The sequence below is a fragment of the Chamaea fasciata genome, unplaced genomic scaffold (assembly GCF_029207755.1).
Source record: "Chamaea fasciata isolate MVZ Bird 193981 ecotype frontalis unplaced genomic scaffold, bChaFas1.0.hap1 SCAF_3, whole genome shotgun sequence".
Lineage (NCBI taxonomy): Eukaryota > Metazoa > Chordata > Aves > Passeriformes > Sylviidae > Chamaea > Chamaea fasciata.
In genome coordinates this window covers 80,120,750-80,139,666 of record NW_027094088.1, presented here as the reverse complement: position 1 = coordinate 80,139,666, position 18,917 = coordinate 80,120,750, and the positions used below count along the sequence as shown (strand labels likewise).

Genomic DNA, 18,917 nt, shown 5'->3' with positions numbered 1-18,917 from the left:
AGGTGTACTACTAAAATAATTTTGCTTTATTTTTGTGAAGGTGCCATTTGCTTATTAACATATTTTTTTCTCTGTCAAATGGAAAGACATTATTTACCATGCCTTCATAATCTGAAGTCTCAGTAATGGTTTAAATTCTAAATTTTAATTCTGAATTCTTATTCTGAAGAACAAAATCTTATATGTATACATTTTTTTTGTGTTCCTTTTCAAGCATTCTCCCACATGCCTGTGAGCCAAGGACAACTTATTATACCTAAGGAAGGCAATGAGAAACAACTTGGTGTGGATGAAATGGAGAACTTCAGCCTGACTGTCAACCCTCTGAGTGACAGGCTTTCCTTGTTAAGTACCAGCAGTGAGACCATACCAATGGTTGTGTCTGATTTTGACCTTCCTGATCATCAGGCTGAAATACTGCAGAGTTCTGACTCTGGCTGTTCTCAGTCATCTACTGGAGACAACATCAGTTATGAAGTGGAAACAGAAAGCCTGAGTGCTCAAGATAGCTCTCAGACTCTGAAAGAAGACTCACCTGATGAAATTGTGCAGCAAGTGGTTACAGATCTTATATGCAAAGTTGTAAGTGGTCTTGGAGAGGAAGTTGAACCAGTTAAAGACGATCTGCACTCTGAGGACGCTTTGTGTAAATTCAGCTCTTTGGATAGCTCTGTAGAGGTTGCAAAAAGTGATGATCAAAATATTCAAAGTAGCCAGAGTAGTTTACTTAGTAATGACAGCTCACAGTTACTATCAGCCTCAACTGAGACTGGACTTGAGAGCTTAGGAGACGAAATGTCCAGAAATAACTCTTCACCTTGTATTGCAGAAAGCCAGCAATCCTTCTCTGATCTTACTCTTTCTTCCATTGAATCAAAGTCTAGAAAACGTAGCCACAGTAGTATTCAGTTCAGCTTTAAAGGAAAGCAACCAGAAAAAATGTCAGAAAAAGAAACAATTGTTAAAGAGGCTGGTAAGCAACCAGGTGCAAAACCTAAGGTAAAAATAGCCAAAAAGAAAGATGAAGAGAAGAAGAAAGCACAAACAGAAAAGCTTAAACAAACAAATGTCTTCTTTAGTGATGGTCTTGATTTAGAAAATTGGTACAGTTGTGGAGAAGGAGAAATTTCAGAAATAGAAAGTGATGTCGGATCCCCAGGAATGCGAAAATCTCCTAACTTCAATATCCATCCACTGTATCAACATGTGCTGCTTTATCTTCAGTTGTATGACTCTTCAAGGACATTGTATGCTTTTTCTGCAATTAAGGCAATTCTGAAAACAAATCCTTCAGCTTTTGTAAGTGCCATCTCCACTACCAGTGTCAACAATGCATACACTCCTCAGCTTTCATTGCTCCAAAATCTTCTAGCCAGGCATCGAATATCTGTTATGGGCAAGGATTTCTATAGTCACATCCCAGTTGATTCCAACCATAACTTTCGGAGCTCTATGTACATAGAAATTCTTATCTCCTTGTGTTTGTACTACATGCGGAGCCATTATCCAACTCATGTTAAAGTGACCTCACAAGACCTCATAGGAAACCGCAACATGCAAATGATGAGTATAGAAATTCTGACACTTCTCTTTGCTGAGCTGGCAAAGGTGATAGAAAGCTCTGCCAAGGGCTTTCCTAGCTTTATTTCAGACATGTTGTCCAAGTGCAAGGTTCAGAAAGTGATCCTGCACTGTCTGCTATCTTCTATCTTTAGTGCCCAGAAATGGCACAGTGAAAAGATAGCTGGAAAAAACATAGTGGCTGTAGAAGAAGGCTTCTCTGAAGACAGCCTTATAAATTTTTCTGAGGATGAATTTGACAATGGTAGTACTCTGCAGTCACAACTTCTGAAAGTACTTCAGCGGCTGATTGTGCTGGAACACAGAGTAATGACTGTGCCTGAGGAAAATGAAACGGTGTTTGACTTTGTCATAACAGACCTGGAGCACATTGGTCCCCAGCAGCCGATGACTTCTCTGCAGTATTTGCATTCCCAGCCAATAACCTGCCAGGGCATGTTTCTGTGCGCAGTGATACGAGCTTTGCACCAGCACTGTGCCTGTAAAATGCATCCCCAGTGGATTGGCCTTATCACTTCTACGTTGCCTTACATGGGAAAAGTTCTTCAAAGGGTGGTTGTTTCAGTGACTCTTCAGCTCTGCAGGAACTTGGATAATTTAATTCAGCAGTATAAATATGAAACGGGATTATCTGATAATAGGTATGTGTATGTAGAGGTATAATCTTTTTAACTACATTTGATTGTGTTGAATTACTTTACTACCAGATTAACTCATTAAAAAAAAATTACTCTTTTAGGCCTCTGTGGATGGCATCAGTCACTCCCCCAGATATGGTTCTCACTTTATTAGAAGGGATCACAACAATAATTCATTACTGCCTCCTGGATCCATCTACGCAGTATCACCAGGTAAAATTATCTGGGTGTCTGAGAGATTCCTATGCAGTACATGTCAAATCAATGACTGTGATTATATATTAGCAGTTATGAAGATCTGGGTGACAGAAATAACAAATATATTGTCTTAGCTCTAAATATGGGGGGTTTATTGACAATACACACATTTCAAACAGAAAAACAAGTTTCTATGGCTGATGCTTTAAAGAGGACACTTATATTTGTTTGCTTCTTTTGGTTGTTTTTTTGTTACCCTGAAATAACTAAAGTATGAATTCCTTAACTTCAAGACCTTTAAAATTCCAGTTTTTAGAGCTGCCTTTGTTGTGTTCATCTTGCAATATGTCTAAACATTATCCTTGTGCTTATTCTGTATATTCACAATTTTTCTTTTTAGTCAAGCAGTATTTTTAGATCTGATATTCTGAGCATAGTGTCTGTTAAGAATTTGGTCCAGATTCCATAAGCTTTTGCCCTGTTTTCTCAGTTATCTTGTTTTTGTGCTTTTCTCCCATTCTTACACCCCTTTGCTTTTCCATTCACAAAGAATTGACTGAAAAGTGGGGTTTGTTTATGTAAAGAAATAATTTTGCCTAGAGTGTTAGCTAGACTTAAAATTCTGAAATAATTGTTTTGCAAAGGTGTAGGCAGAGGATACAAAATTCATTGCTGTAGACATGAGGGCCCACATGTTCAGAGTACATTTGATGTTGGACAACTCAATCAAAAGTTTCTCTATTATTTTAAAAGTCTCAAAGCTGTACATGTTGTAACAATTAATGGAAAACTTCTGAAAAAGAGTTAAGGTTGAAAGCTCCCATGTTAGCTAAGTCTAAATTTACTCTATTTTAAATATGCTGTTTATGTACATATTTAATACTCCTCTCCTCTCCCACTAGCTTTTGGTTAATGTGGATCAGAAGCATTTGGTTGAAGCACGCAATGGAATTCTCTCTATCTTGCATATGATTATGTCTTCTGTGACTTTACTGTGGAGCATCCTGCATCTTGCAGATTCTTCGGAGAAAACTACTGCTGCTGCTGCATCCATTACCACTATTAATCTTGGGTCAACTAAGGTCAGAGCACCAGGGATGATATCATTGAAGTTGTTCGTTAATATCTTTGTCAAAATAATTTCAATTCCCTTCCCTTAAATCTAAATTGAATTTTTATACCTTTGTCCTCATCTATTCACTCACCACAAAAACCAGGCTTTTATAAATGAGTATTGAATATGCTTTTAAGCAAAAATGTATCAGTTCCATGCAAGGTGTCGGCTCTTTGCTTTCTGCAGGGAGAATGTTTCAAACATAATGCTGAGGTGCTTATCCAAAGGGGTATGTGTTCTGCTTTCATATTTCAGAATTTGAGACAACAAATTCTGGAACTTTTGGGTCCAATTTCAATGAATCATGGTGTTCACTTCATGGCTGCTATTGCATTTGTATGGAATGAAAGGAGGCAAAACAAAAATACTTCAAGGACAAAGGTATGTTTATATTACAGTGGTTACTTCAAATAGTGGTAATACTTTTAAGTGATTTAGTGTTAGGAAGAAGAAAATCCAGACATTCCAGTGAAAAAAATACAATGAAGTATGGATATTTGTATTTCGAATTAGCAATTGTACTGTCAGGGAGGTACCACTTTGGAATGGGATAATCTTCCTGAGTTCTTCAGGGGAAGAGCAGGTGATACCAAGTCTCTAGATGAATTGTTATTTGATAAAATTTCAATCCCATGAGCACAGGTGCCTTAATTTTGCCATACTTATTGTCAATGGTGAAAATCTGTGACATACATCTGATTCTTTTAGGTTATTCCTACAGCAGGGGAAGAACAACTTCTGCTGGTCGAGCTGGTTCGCTCTATCAGTGTTATGAGAACAGAGACTGTCATACAGACAGTCAAAGAAGTTCTGAAGCAGCCTCCAGCCATAGCAAAGGACAAGGTATGGAAACTGTAGAAATCCTGTTGATTTATATGATGTCCTCCTGAAGAAGTTTAGAACACTGATGATATGGGTACTTCATTGACAAAGCTGGGCAGCACAATGTGAAAATTTTCAGGGTATCTTAGAGAAAAATGAAGAAAAGCATAACTTTACCAGAGGGATGTCTGAATGGACGTTTTTAATATTCTGTTAAATTAAGCTATACGTGTAGACATTGCAGTGACATTATGGCATTGTCAGTTTTACCCTGGTGAGGGGAAAAAAAGCCACTTCTTTCTGACCACACAGATTTCATATCTTTTTCTAGAAACATCTTTCCCTGGAAGTCTGCATGTTGCAGTTTTTCTATGCTTATACTCAAAGGTAGGAGAAGAAGCTCAATTTTATTTCTATCATTGGAAAGCAGGTGATCAATTTAAGTATTTTACATCTTTTTGTCATAGGATGGTGAATAGTCTGTGTAATTTAAATAGTGAAGAAAGAATGGGTTTGAACTGTAGGTTTGTTAAGAAAAGGTGGTTTATTTTGTGAGTTCCATAGTACTGCATCACCTTTCTTCCCCCACCTAAAAATCCTGCAGGTAATCTTCCCCCTGCCCAAAGAAAGCTGATCTTAATTGTGCTGTAACTCATTGGTCCACTTCTGCTTTGTAAGGAAAAGCGTATCTTTTGAGAATGCTCTTCTTTTGCCTTCTTCTGTTTGTTAATGACTTGATGTAGCAACCTAGTATTAAAAGACTCTATAAGGCTGTTGATTGCCAGTATCTGACAGGAGAGTTGTGAGGTGAAAAGAAGTGGGGGGAATACCTGAGGGAAATTATGTTCTCATCATTGACATTGCTGCTCTCTCTCCCTTAGGATTCCAGTGACCAGCTTAGTAGACAGCTGGGCTGCACTGCTGCTTTTGTTAAAAGATTCCATACAGGTTGGTCTTCCAGCCCCGGGACAGTTTCTCATACTTGGGTAAGTGCTTCTGCTTTGTAATCTCAATTTTGATTTGCAAATCAAAATTCGCAATTTTCAGATATGCTCAAATGTAGTTGTGTGAAATTATTCTGAAGTGTTAGTGTTCTTAAATCTCTGTCACTTACTTTTGACTGGTAGAGTTATTGCCAGAGTTCTGTGGGTCTTATCAAATTAGTTTCTTCTCTGAGGAATAGCTATATGTGTTACATTTTATATTATAGTATGATGTAAGCCACAACCTTACCTTAATGATGGAGTGATTCAGGCTCTTTAAGCAACAGATGTAAGTTTCTGATTTTTCCTAAAAAAATTACAATTACTATTTCTTAGGTATTTGAAGCCCACTAGAGTGGGCTGAATTCTCAGCATGGAAGCAGTTTGTGTTTACAGTTAGAAATGTAATTTTGAATATGATTTTCTGTATAATGCTTCAAGGACCATTTTCTTCAATATTTTGAGTTTATCTTCCCTAGTAAACCCTCTCTAAAGATACTCTTGTATATAATCAAGTAAAACATATTCTTGGTAAACTTATGATCAAAATTAACTTAAGGAACTTGAAAAGATGCTTCCTGGAATATTGATAAGTAGCAATCCCTGAGGGTGTAGTGAATAAATATTGTGCAAATAAACGTCTTCAGATTTGTCCTAACTCTGAAAACTGCTGGATAATGTATTATGAGAAGAAAATCCATATTTAACTTCTATGTTTTTTCAGTGTTCTCAATGAGTTTATCATGAAAAACCCAAGTCTGGAGAATAAGAAAGATCAAAGAGATCTACAGGTAAGAAATTTGTTGTAAATGTCTGTTGAAAATATTGAACAATGAATTGTAGAATCATGGTCTGGGTTGAAAAGGGCCTTAAAGATCATCCAGTTCCCAGTACAGGAAGGAAATTGATGTCTTGGGGCAAGTCCAGAGGAGGGCCACCAAGTTGATTAGCAATGGAGCACCTCTCTAAAGAGAAAAGCCTGTAAGAATTTGTTTTGTTCAGCTTGGAAAAGGGAAGGCTTCCAATACCTGGAGGAAACCACAAGAAAGATGGAGAGGAATTGTTTACAAGAGCATGCACTGACAGGACAAGGGGAAATGGCTTCAAAGTGAGAGTAAATTTAGATTAGTAATTAGGGAAAAAGTCTCTACAGTGAAGGTGGTGCGGCACTGGAAATGGTTACCCAGAGAAGTTACGAATGCCCTGTCGCTAGAATTTTTTAAGGCCACTTGGTTGAGATTCTGAACAACCTGGTTTAGTGTAAGGTGTCCATGTCTATGGCAGTGGGGTTGGAACTCGATGCTTGAATGTACTAGAAATATTTGATATCAGTTCTGTAGTATGAAATTACTCTTTAATATCTTCTCTTTATATTTACAATTTCTTGAAAAAGCTCTCATTTTCTGTGAAGTTATTAATCTCTGATAATATAGAAATGATTTGAAAGCAATTCTATATGTGGTTATATGGATTTTCTACATGTCAGGATACTGAATACAGCCCTTCTGCACAAAGTTCTTAAAATGCTTGGAGTTGTTTTTTTCTTCCAGGATGTAACACACAAGATAGTGGATGCCATTGGGGCAATTGCTGGTTCTTCCTTGGAACAGACCACTTGGCTAAGGCGAAACTTAGAGGTTAAGCCTTCCCCTAAGATTATGGTTGATGGGAACAACTTAGAATCAGATGTTGAAGGTAGGTTTTTTTTCATCTTTATTTAAAACAAAACATTAATTTTCATGCTAAAACTAATGAAGAGAACAGCTTTGCTATATTTGAATGTATGTAAAATTCTTCAGTATCGTTCCAGCACTAGTGTGTCTGGCAAAGCTTGTGCATCTTCAAAATGTATGTTTTTTAAAATATGCTGTAAGGTAAATAATGGCTTGAGAAAACTAACTTTGGACATTTTTTTATTATTATCTTCATTTAGATATGCTGTCTCCAGCAATGGAAACTTCAAATATAACTCCATCTGTTTATAGTGTCCATGCATTGACCTTACTTTCTGAGGTAAATGTTTCCTTAGAGATAATGAATATTGTCTTATAATAAACTTCTGTATTGTGAAAAGCTTTGAACTAGTAGCTTGGAGAAGGAAAACACTTGGAAACAGTGGGAAAAACTGATGTGAATGGGTTCTGGGTCTTGTCATGTAAAAGTATTAAAAAATTTGTTACTGACCCATTGAGATGGATGAGGTGTAAGTAAAGCATGGCCTTTCAGATTTATAGTATAGCAAACTTTTTTGATTTTAAACTTTGGGTGTTTATCCTTCTGGTACACCTTATTTACTGCTGATGGTTGCACTTGGTCTTTGAATTTTTTCTTTTGTTTGTAGTTTATTCTCTAGAATGCTTTGACCAGGAGCTTGTGCTTCTGTGCTTTTACCCTAATGCGTTATAAAAATGATGGAATCTTTATACTCTGGATGTTGCATGGTACCTGAAATGTGATCACTTCTATCATAAACTTGAATGTTCAGTAAAGAACCTTACACACACAAAAAAAAGCTGAATGATAGGTTAAAAGCATATTTAAAATGCATTATAACATATCTTCTCGTTTTATAGGTTTTGGCTCATCTCCTGGACATGGTTTTCTACAGTGATGAAAAAGAGAGAGTTATTCCTTTGCTTGTAAATATTATGCACTATGTTGTGCCCTACCTCCGTAACCACAGGTATCTTTAGTTTATTGAATTGATGTAGATGTCTACAGCCAGTAGAAATTTGGATGGTGGCACTTAAGTTGAAACAGGCATGATAAGGATTAGATGTCTGTCAAACCTTCTGTAGAGCAACAATTCAAAATTGGTTTATGTTGACTTTTTCTTTGTTTAGTGCTCACAATGCATCCAGCTATCGAGCTTGTGTCCAGTTATTAAGCAGTCTTAGTGGATATCAGTATACAAGGAGAGCATGGAAAAAGGAAGCCTTTGACCTTTTTATGGATTCCAGTTTCTTCCAGATGGATGCTTCATGTGTTAACCAGTAAGACTTTATTCTTCTTACTTGTATTGATGCCCCTTACAAATTTTATGTATTCCATTAATATATGGGCCAAAATTTTCCAACAGATCTTTACTGAGAGAAAGAGATTTTCTGTGGTTTAGGTTACCACTTGAAATATAAAACTTATATAAGATATATTTCTATGCACAAATCTATTTTTAAAAATAATGAACTTAATAAAAAAAAAATCTGTGAGGAAAACACGGTTAGCATTTTGTAGAAACATAGAATGATTTGCATTGCAAGAGACCTTAAAGATCATCTAGTTCAAATCCACCTGCCATGGGCAGGGACACCTTCCACTAGACCAGGTTGCTCAGATCCCCATCCAACCTGGCCTTGAACACTTCCAGGGGCATCCACAGCTTCACCAGGCAACCTGTGCCAGGGCATCACCACCCTCACAATAAAGAATTTCTTCCTAGTATCTAAATCAGCTCTCTTTAAAAGTGGGATTAGTTTACTTTAAAAGTAATTTCCTTCTTGTCCTTTCACTCCATGCCCTTGTAAAAAGTCACTCTCCGGCTTTCTGGAGGCTCTTTAGGTACTGGAAAGCTGCTGCAAGATCTCCCTGAAGTCTTCTCTTTACCAATCTGAACAACCCCAACTCTCAGCCTGTCTTCATAGGAGAGGTGCTCCAGCCCTCTGATCATCTTTGTGGTCCTTCCATGGACCCCTTCAAATGAGTCCACATCCTTCTTATGCTGGGGGTCCCAGAGCTGGATGCAACACTCCCAAGTGGGATCTTACCGGGCAGTATCACCTCCCTTGATCTCTTGGCCATGCTTCTGGTGCAGCCCTGGATGCAGTTGGCCTTCTGGGCTGTGAGCACACACTGGCAGATAAAATTCAGTTTTTCATCTTCACCCACTGTCTGCCCTAAATCCTTCTCCTCATAGCTGCTCTCAGTATTCATCTTGTGCACAGCCGGTATTTGTGCTTGGACTTGCTCTGACCATTCTGCAGGACCTTGCACTTGGCCTCATACTTCATGAGGTTCACATGGGTCCACTTCTTAATACTGCCAGGGTCCCTTTGAATGGCATCCCTTATTTTCTTGAAGAAGGGGTTTCAAGAAACACAGTTTCAGAGCAAATAACACCAAGTAAACGGTACCTTACGAAGCAGAGAGCTTGGATTGGAAGCCTTAGCCTAAACTGAAAGAGCAGAAAAAGGTTTGCAGATGTTCCTGAAAATTCTTGCTTTTTTCTTGCTTTTCTGATTTGTGTACGATTTTCCTCTTTTAGTTGGAGAGCTATTATGGATAATTTGATGACACATGACAAAACCACATTCAGAGATTTGATGAGTAAGTATTGATATAGTAGTGACTTCTCTGCAGTATAAACATTAAATAAATGAAAAATAAGTATCTTAAAGAAAACACTTCTTGAACATTTATTCCAGTTTGTTTTATTCAGTGTTTTTCATGTTTTCTTTGACTATTGGTTTCTGGAGAGCCATAATAACACAAAGTGAGATAATTTCATACCATCCTGGCACATAGTGAATTTTGCCTATATGGCAAAGCTGATTAAGTGGAGTGGATGGGGTGGTTTTTGGTTGGTTTGGGTTTGAAGATCTGACAGTAACTACTTAAAAAAAATTGATTCTGTACATTTGGATTTTCTGAGCATCAATACATGCAAATTTCATTTTTAAAAATGGCCGAATTATTTCCCAAAAGCCCCTAAACCCAGCTGCTATTGTATATATTTACAGATTTTCTTTCAACTTTAATTTTGAATTTCTAGATATAGATTCAGATTGCAAACCATACATCATCTTAACATCTGCTTTCAAACCCCATTATTGCAAAGAAAGAGTTATTTGTGCCTTGAAGTGAAGCAGAAGGGAAATTCATAAGCTCTTGGCTGCACTTTCCCTTTTCTCTTTCAGCACGAGTGGCTGTGGCGCAGAGCAGCTCCCTCAATCTGTTTGCCAACCGAGACGCGGAGCTGGAGCAGCGTGCTATGCTCCTCAAGAGACTCGCCTTCGCCATCTTTAGCAGTGAGGTAGACCAGTACCAGAAATACCTGCCGGACATACAAGGTCAGAAAATATGCATGGTTCAGTGGACTTCTTCCAGTTAACTGTGGAATGTTTGTATGACCGAGTAACAGCAGGTTAAATTTTTATCCTGTTATATCAGTGAGTGATATTAGTTTATTATTCATTTAAACCGATATCTAATATCTGTTTCCATAGCTAAAACAAAGTTTCTGCAGATTTTGGTTAAAATGTTTTCAGTCTTAAATGACTACAAGATACGCAGATTTTGTGGTTGCCAGATAATTTCACTAAGCTGTCATTTTATCCCAAGATCAATACCCTTGGATACCTGCACAATATGTTTTAACATGAACATCTGAGATACAAAACCCTATCAATTAGGGATAAATAGGAAAACTGACCTTGACATTTTGAATTCTTGATTTCATTTGCTGGTGTTTTTTCCTCTGTTCAGTTTATCTGTCCTGTTTACCATTGGAGTTTATTTCTTAAAATGACCCTTTACCTTAAGTGACTGGGAATGGGAATTGCTTGGATCTTTTTTTTTAAGACGATGCTAATAGTTACAGCAACAGCTTTTAGATGTATTGTCTTTTTATGTCACCAAAGGGACACTTTGGTCTTTTCTATATGGAAAATCAGTTGCATCAAGTTTTTTGTTTCATTTGTTCTGGGATCTATTTTTTGTAAAATTATTTGGTTTGTTGGTTGGATGTTCCTTTTGTGAGTTTTTTTTGTTTGTTTTTTTGGTTGGTTGTTTTTTTTTATTTCCAGTCAAGTCAGTAGCTGAGATTACTATGTTCATGGGATCAGGTGATTTTACTGCAACATGGATGTGTTGGTTTGACTGAAAAATTTCTTTGTGTCTGCCTCTGTATATATCAAATGCCTAGAGGTGATCATAATTCAATAAAACTGTATCATCCCTTTGTAATTTCTCAAGTACTATGATGGTGCAGTGTTTTAATAACAATAATACATCTGAGTTGTTCAGGCTGTTTTTGTATTATTGTATTATTTTGTATTATTTGTATTATTGGAATCTGTTAACTCCTCCTGTTGTAATGAGTGAAACTCTGCATAAGATAAGCAAAGTTTCCAGATGCACTATTGCATTTATATAGAGAACTGAAATAGGCAACTGCACTGTTTAGAGGTTTCTCTCTTTTGTTCCTCCTGTGGTGGAGTGGTTATTTCTTCATGTTGACAGAATAAAACTAGTAAAGTACTGGAACAGTAATGGGGCAGATACTTAAAGTTAACACTGAGAGTAAGTGAGAGAAGGAGAAAATTCTCATTGGAATTATTCTGAACTGAGGGACCTTTCTTGGCTTTTTGTTTCAGAAAGGCTGGTAGAAAGTCTCCGGTTGCCACAGGTGCCCACCCTTCATTCCCAAGTGTTCCTGTTTTTCAGAGTATTGCTTTTAAGAATGTCTCCACAGCACCTTACCTCACTTTGGCCAACCATGATCACTGAACTGGTGAGTTGTGGGTGTCATTATTTAGAGGACTGGTGCACATCTGAGACACAACCTCATTCGTCCTTAAGATTTTTAAGAAAATCTCTTCTAGAGATTGTACAAATAAATGTGCAATGGCCACAAATTGAAAGCTGACTTATTTTCATAATCCTCATGTCTGTTTTTTGTGATGAAATTGAGTGTCTGTTGGCTTACACTGTTTCAGCTATTCAGCTGTCTCCTGAATTAAATTTGCATTTGCCCTCATTGTTCCCTATTGAATCCTACTCTAGTTTCTGCTTATGTATATGTACCCTCTTTACCATTCCCACTCCTGCTCTTCTTTTTCAGTTTCCCCTGTTTCTTCTTTCTTGGTCATTCTTCTTCCAGCAATGGGGATGAGAATCCACGTACAGGAGTCAGAATCCATGTTTTATTGGCTGTTGATGTTCATTCAGGTCACATTGTGGCTAAATTTTGTGACTAGATTTATACAAGGCTTGGTTCAGATTTCTTCTTTCTCATTTTACTCTTCATAACAAAACAAAAGAAGTATCTGTTTCCAGAGCTTCTACCTGCAGAATCTCCTGTGTTGGCTGTTTGACACGCTCCTTGGGGTTTCAGCTTTGGCAGTGAGAATGGAGGGGAGTGATTAGTGCATGCTGTGATCTGTTCAGCCTGTTATTCAAGGAGTTCCCAAGGGACTGAATAACAGAGGGAGCAAACCAGAATCATTGCTGTGGTGATATTTTGTCAATCTGCAGGTGCCCAACCTAGCCCTTGCATAACCACAGATCCAAGCAATAGAAGGAGAAGAGCTATATAAAATATTTTAAAGTGTGTTGTTTTAACAATAGATGTATTTAATTTTAAGCCTGTCAAAGGTATAAATGCTATAAAACCTATTCCACTCAGTGTGGTCTTCTGATTCCTGTGCTGTCCCCTGGCCTTTACACAAGTTACCACAGTCTTGGAACTACTTTCAGTTAGAAGGACTGTGGTGCTTCTGGGAATTCACACCTGAGCCTCACTGCTCCATTAAATGATCCCTTATTCTCATTTCATTTAGATCTTGCTCTCTTTCTAGGTAGTGGAGGGGATTAGCCTTTGAGAGCTTTCCTGGCCTTAAAAGAGACAGTTCCTGGTGGTCTTTGTGTTATTCAGGTTATATATAAGGGATGAAAGAGCTTTAGGGTGCCAGTGTGCACTCATACAGGAGAGGAGATAAAGCTCCAAACTATTTGTCTAAGGCTTATTACTCAGGCTTTCCTAGAGTGTTTTCCCGAGTCACAGTCCATTAAAAATTGTATTAAAATGTAGCATTTGATCTTCAGGTGCAAGTGTTTTTACTGATGGAACAGGAGCTCACTGCTGATGAAGACATTTCCAGGTAAATGTATGAACTTCCTGTTTGTTTAACTTTATAAAAATCCCTTGGTATGCTCATGGGCAGTTGAGTCATTCCTTAAAATAATTTGTCTTAGAGTTGTTGAGCTCAAATGAGAAGAACAAGTAAATGGTAGTTCAGTCTGACTGCAGTACCAGGGACAGACTGTTCTGGACAAAACAAAAGAAGTCCTGCTGTCAGATTGCTCATAAATCACAAAGGGAAATTATACAATACAAGTGTCTGTATTACAGTGTCTGCCTGACTAAAATGCACTGCTGCTGCAATTAAATTATGCATGGCATGACTTACACTTTTTCTGTCATACCCTTACTCTAAATAAGACTGATGCACTTTTTTTGTCTGAATAAAGGCATAGTTTCTTCTGGTACTAGAAAAGTGAGGTAGATGATTTTCTGTACAGTGTAATCCAATTTCAGTCAATGCTAGCAGCAGAGGCAGATTTCTCAAATGAGCCAGTTATTTGCCCAAGTTTTGCTCACTTTTTTCCTTTTTTCACTAGGTTTTCTTTGGTTTTTTGGAGAGTTTTTGCTTCAAATTAAGTAGTATCAATATGACGGACAATTTTAAACTTCCTCATAATTTGAATATCTGGGAATAAGATACAGCGCAGCACATTCACTATATATTGACATTTTATCACACACATATATATATATATGCATGCACAACTGCACTCATGGCACAGACTTGTGTTGGGATTTGATTTATGGATTCAGGATTACGCTGGTAGATGAAGAGTTGTGTGTTTGTAAAGGCAAGTAAGAAAAATAAAGTTTCCATTGTGGCAGAAGGTTATTATGACTCACCTCCCTGCTATAATATATTTTAGAACTTCTGGCCCATCTGTTGCTGGTTTGGAGACAACTTACACAGGTGGCAATGGCTTTTCCACATCCTACAACAGCCAGAGGTGGTTGAACCTGTATTTGTCTGCTTGCAAATTTCTGGACTTGGCTCTAGCTTTACCATCTGAAAACCTGCCTCAGTTTCAGATGTGAGTAGAAAACATTGTCATTTAAGTTTTTGGATGTTTTTCCATGTCTCTTGGTAAAATTCTAGCGTATGAAAGAGTCTTTGGAATTCTGTTTCCCTTTTTTCTCTGGACTTCAGCCAGGGCAGCCTATAGTTCATTCCCTCACAATATCTGGATGGCCCCCAGGGCAAATGGTGCTGCATATCAAATTAGTTCAAGCTGGTTTGATTTAGCCTGTGGCAAGAGATTTGCCACACTTGAGAGATCATCAGTAGTAGTGATTTATTCAAGTATTTTAATTTTAAAGTACTGAGTTGCAGTAATGCTTAAGAACTCAAAAATACACCCACCCATCTCAGTGAGTAACGCATGAGATCAGAGGACTGCATGTCATCTCAGCATGACTTGCTTAAATTACTCTTACACACTGTATCTGGAAGATGTGGCAACAAACCCTCTTAGAAAGGGGATCCCATAGGTTTTTATTGGTCAGTAGTGGGCATGTGTACAAACTACCAGTGCCTCTGCAATCCTGCTCCATTGTTAAAAAATGAATGCAAAGCAATTGGCATTTGCTGGAGGTCCTGGGAATGAGAGACCACAAAGGACAAAAGAAAGTATCCTGCCTCTTCCTTTACACTGCGTGCTGGTGACTGTGTGAGGGCTGCTGCCCTGGCACAGCCCTGTAGACATTTGGTCACCCCTAACTATCCTACAGTTTAAAAGACGCTCATGTGGACTGGAGACTGGAAGGATTTGCACACACTGTGTCAGGTTGTGCCCTGTAGTATTTCTAAATCTAATGTTGAAGGTTTTTTTAATTTAGTTTTTCTTGTGAGGGTTGACTTGGGTTTCTTTTTTCTTCCCTTCTTCTCTGATAGTTCACCAGATTTCCTAATCCATTCATATTTTTGATTGCTCAGAAAGGCCTGCATGTTCAGTATGGGTAACATCTGCTTGTGTTTTCTCATGGCAGGTATCGTTGGGCTTTTATTCCAGAAGCATCAGATGATTCAGGCTTGGAAGTACGAAGACAAGGAACACATCAGAGGGAATTCAAACCCTATGTGGTGCGTCTGGCAAAGCTGCTGCGAAAAAAAGCAAAGGTATGTTGCTTTTTTCTTTTGCTTTTCACTGAAAAGCTTCATGTACAGTAACTCATAGCAGTGTTTGGGTTTGGATATTTATTTTTTTTTAACAATGAAGAATGGAAGGAATTTTTTCTGGTGTAGGAGATTCCAGCTGTAGTAATCTCAAGTCAATATCAGGCAAAAACAACATGTAAGTATTGAAAACAAACAAATCAAACAAAAAAACCTGAGACCCAAACAAAAAAGCCCCAAACTTAATCTAACAGACAACAGAAAAAAACCATAATCTGTTGTGGACAAAATGGTTATGATCACTGACTTTGGATTTTTAAATTAAAAGTATTATTTAATTAAAAAGTAAACTATGCTCCGTTATCTAATATATTTTAACATAAAATCACTTTGAGATGGCCAGTCATATATGTAAATACTAGTCTGACTACGTACTTTTTGAAGGAGAAAACCAGTTTCGTTAATAACAATCAATTATTTAAAAACCTGTTGCATTCCTAAACATGACAGAACTAAGAGTGTTGAGACTGAGCAGAGCCTGGGACTGTGATGAAAGGAAGAAGGCAGAGATCAGTAGAAACCGTTCTGGGGAAATCTTGGCTGCACCATTTGTAGAGTTGGGAGCAGTTTTAGGGTTGTCATTATCTTGGTGCATGGGATGTATTAAACGCCCAGTTTGTGGGGTTGGAGGCCTGATCTGCTGATGAAGCTGATGGAAGCTGTTCAAGCCCTGTCCCAGGGAGATCCCTTCTGCTGCCACAACTAAGAACATTGGTGTCAGATATTCTGCTGCTCTTGCTGTGAGGACAGAGCCCTTTTGGACAGGCAGTTCACTGGGAAGTGTTGATGGGTGAGACAGGGCAGCAGGGAGGAAGTGCAAAGCCATATGGCAGAAAGTTTTGAAGTTTCATTCTCAGGTTTATCTCTGTATAGATGACTTTGTCAGGGCTGTAACACTTGCTGCTTGCTGTAACTACTGCATTTACAGCCTCTTAGGTCTTCAGTGAGTAAAGGAACTACCACTGAGATACAAGTGGCTCCATTAAATTTAGGGATAACTTAGTTGCAAGCAGATCTGAACTATTGAAGCAAGGTTCACAATTATGGGGGATAAAACTAATATCTGAAGCATATCTGTATTTTGAATTTTATCATTTTTGGACCATGAAGATGAGACTAAATTTCTCGTCTTGCATGTATAAAGGAGTAATGAGTTTCAACTGCCTGCTTCTTAGGCATCCTCTAACCCTGGTGTTCAGTGTAGTATCTGTTAGAATGTTTTCACACTCCAAGTAATCTCTGTGTATGAATTTATATATCATGTGTCATTTATAAATATACATGCTGCTGGTAAGTACTGTATGCTGAGATAGACACCTGAAGTCAGGACTCCCACAGTATGCTTCAAGAGTTCAGAAAACTTTCTGGAATTTCTGGAACCCCTTAGTCATGGCAGCAGTTGCACACTGAACCATAGGTAGGTGTATGATGATGAGATAAACATGAGATAATGAATATTGACTTCAAGCCATTTCTTTTTTTATGCAGAGGAGAATATTATTACGTATAGCTGTGGGGTTTTCTTAGAAAAATGGAGTGGATCCTTACATTCCTTCAGGGCACTCTGACTCATGTTTAGATTCATGTAGTATGATGTTGCTCAGGCTCTGTTATCTGAGGGAAATGTGCTTAAAAACCTCCTTTGGCAGTGCTGGAAATAAAGAGAGGCACAAACTGGCAGTGCTGGTTTTGTCTAGTAGTGTCTTGGCCATACTAGCTTGAGTCTGCCATTTCTGGATCATGGACTTGTCGGGGTGGGTGATTTTTGTAGCTGAAGCACAGCACCCAACCAAGCAACTGCACGGCCTTCACGGCAGAGTATTCTTTTCATATATGAAATGCAGTCTGAAAGTTCTCTTTCCTTCCACAGGACAAACAGGAGGACTTTAAGACGGTGGTTTTGGAGGGAATGGAGATGGCCAAGCATCAGGTGAGGGTGGCCTTTGATGCTTGAGTTGTGAAACAGGCTTGCCATAATAATACCATCACCTCAAGGCCCTGGGCACTATTTAGCATTCAGTAAGAACTAAGAGAGATCAGATTTTTTATAGAACAAAGCTGAGAGAATTTGAGGTAGAAGAACCCTTATTTTTATAGATAACTTTAATTTTAAAAAAAAAAGAAAAGTTTTTAAGTTGGTTTCCTGTACAAAATAGATTACAAAAAGCTGATGTTAGTTCTAAGAACAATTATGATTGCAAATCATAAAATTAAATCATAAAATAATTTTTGTCAAACTGCAGGTGAGAAACAGACAATCCCTGGTTGGTCTCCATCAAATTAACTGTCATTTTAAGCATCTCTGGAAATAGTGGTGTTGGCTTAGCCAATACTGCCATGAGGAAATGGCTTGGACAGGTTCTATTTCATTGCTCAGAGTTGGAATTTGCACATGCACCCCATTAGGTTGGCTGCTGTGGGACACTGACACTTGCTGCGGGCACATCCTGCTCACCACTGTGTAATGCTCAGCATGGTACAGAAAGAGTATGGAAGAAACTTCTACTCTGTGAATACAATTAGAAGTTTTTTAAGGAGAAACTCTTAAAAATTAGTAGTTTAATTTAAAAAAGGAGGCATCAACAACTCCTTTTGTGTTGGAACTTTAGTCTTCCCTCTGCTGTGGTTTGGTGTAAGCCTTTCTTTTCAGAAGACTTGTAAAGTCTTGTAAAATAGTGATCTCCTGTAGGAGAGAGCCAAACCACCAGATACATTCATACTGAATTTAAACCTAATTGGGGTTTGCAAAATGGATGCCTTGTAGGCTTCTCAACTGCAGGACAGTTGCTTCATTTAAAGGGCAAAACCTGTATTTGTTTAAGTATCATGTCTTGAAAAACATCTACTTGCTCAAAGGCTGTGTAATCAGTGATCCTTACCTTATGCTCTGCTCCCACTGCTGTCCTTTCCCCTGCATTCTTCCTTCATTACCGAGTGGACCCCCTGCCTCAGCCATGGGTGCTACCAGGGCAGTGGGGCACAGGTGGGACAGGGGTGGATCCACAGGTGGCTCTTCTTTGTGAGGCCTTTGTGCTTCTTTTCTCCTTCCTTGCAGAATAAAATCCAGTACTGCTGGAATTCTGCTTCATAGTAGACACTCTGTACTGGTTTGTCAGTAACAGTACAAACAAGGGGTTTCTAGTGGTGATAGTACCTTACTGTCTAAATTTGAATATGGCTTTTGACTCAGAGATAAAGGAAATAAGGAAGCACTGTACAAGAATATGGATGTTGGTGCTTGGGTATTTCAATGCAGATATTTAAGGCAGCCCTAAGCATGGGGTTACAGCAATGTGCTGCTGCTGGTGAGCATCTGGTGTGTGACTGCTGCCTTCGCTTGTGGGGTTCCTGAAATTCTTTCCTTTGACATTTCCCCACCCGTGAAATGGAAGGAGCACAGTAACTGAGCTCTTCTGAGAATACACAAGGAGTAACTGAGCCATTTTCCTTTGAGAACTTCAAGTGTTTCTCAGAATGTCCACGTGTGTTATTTGTGATACTAGAAATAGCACTGCTTTTTGCTCTTCCCAAAAACTCTGAACTCAAT

At 38.3% G+C, this 18,917-nt stretch overlaps 1 protein-coding gene across 6 annotated transcripts in view; it reads left to right on the top strand.

The window, feature by feature from the left end:
* DOP1A (DOP1 leucine zipper like protein A) overlaps positions 1 to 18,917 on the top strand; it is a 61,496-nt gene that overhangs the window by 40,120 nt on the left and 2,459 nt on the right. For 4 of the 6 annotated variants that reach the window (XM_066179623.1, XM_066179622.1, XM_066179620.1 and 1 more), the window contains 19 exons: positions 215 to 2,222; positions 2,321 to 2,432; positions 3,320 to 3,499; positions 3,787 to 3,912; positions 4,240 to 4,374; positions 4,685 to 4,740; positions 5,235 to 5,339; positions 6,061 to 6,127; positions 6,887 to 7,031; positions 7,270 to 7,349; positions 7,910 to 8,019; positions 8,180 to 8,329; positions 9,598 to 9,659; positions 10,250 to 10,402; positions 11,708 to 11,844; positions 13,158 to 13,213; positions 14,064 to 14,228; positions 15,184 to 15,313; positions 17,241 to 17,300. In XM_066179623.1, coding sequence (XP_066035720.1) covers positions 215 to 2,222; positions 2,321 to 2,432; positions 3,320 to 3,499; positions 3,787 to 3,912; positions 4,240 to 4,374; positions 4,685 to 4,740; positions 5,235 to 5,339; positions 6,061 to 6,127; positions 6,887 to 7,031; positions 7,270 to 7,349; positions 7,910 to 8,019; positions 8,180 to 8,329; positions 9,598 to 9,659; positions 10,250 to 10,402; positions 11,708 to 11,844; positions 13,158 to 13,213; positions 14,064 to 14,228; positions 15,184 to 15,313; positions 17,241 to 17,300 — 4,037 coding nt within the window. The remainder of the gene's footprint in view (positions 1 to 214; positions 2,223 to 2,320; positions 2,433 to 3,319; positions 3,500 to 3,786; positions 3,913 to 4,239; positions 4,375 to 4,684; positions 4,741 to 5,234; positions 5,340 to 6,060; positions 6,128 to 6,886; positions 7,032 to 7,269; positions 7,350 to 7,909; positions 8,020 to 8,179; positions 8,330 to 9,597; positions 9,660 to 10,249; positions 10,403 to 11,707; positions 11,845 to 13,157; positions 13,214 to 14,063; positions 14,229 to 15,183; positions 15,314 to 17,240; positions 17,301 to 18,917) is intronic. The other 2 variants (XM_066179626.1, XM_066179625.1) reach the window with 1 other exon arrangement.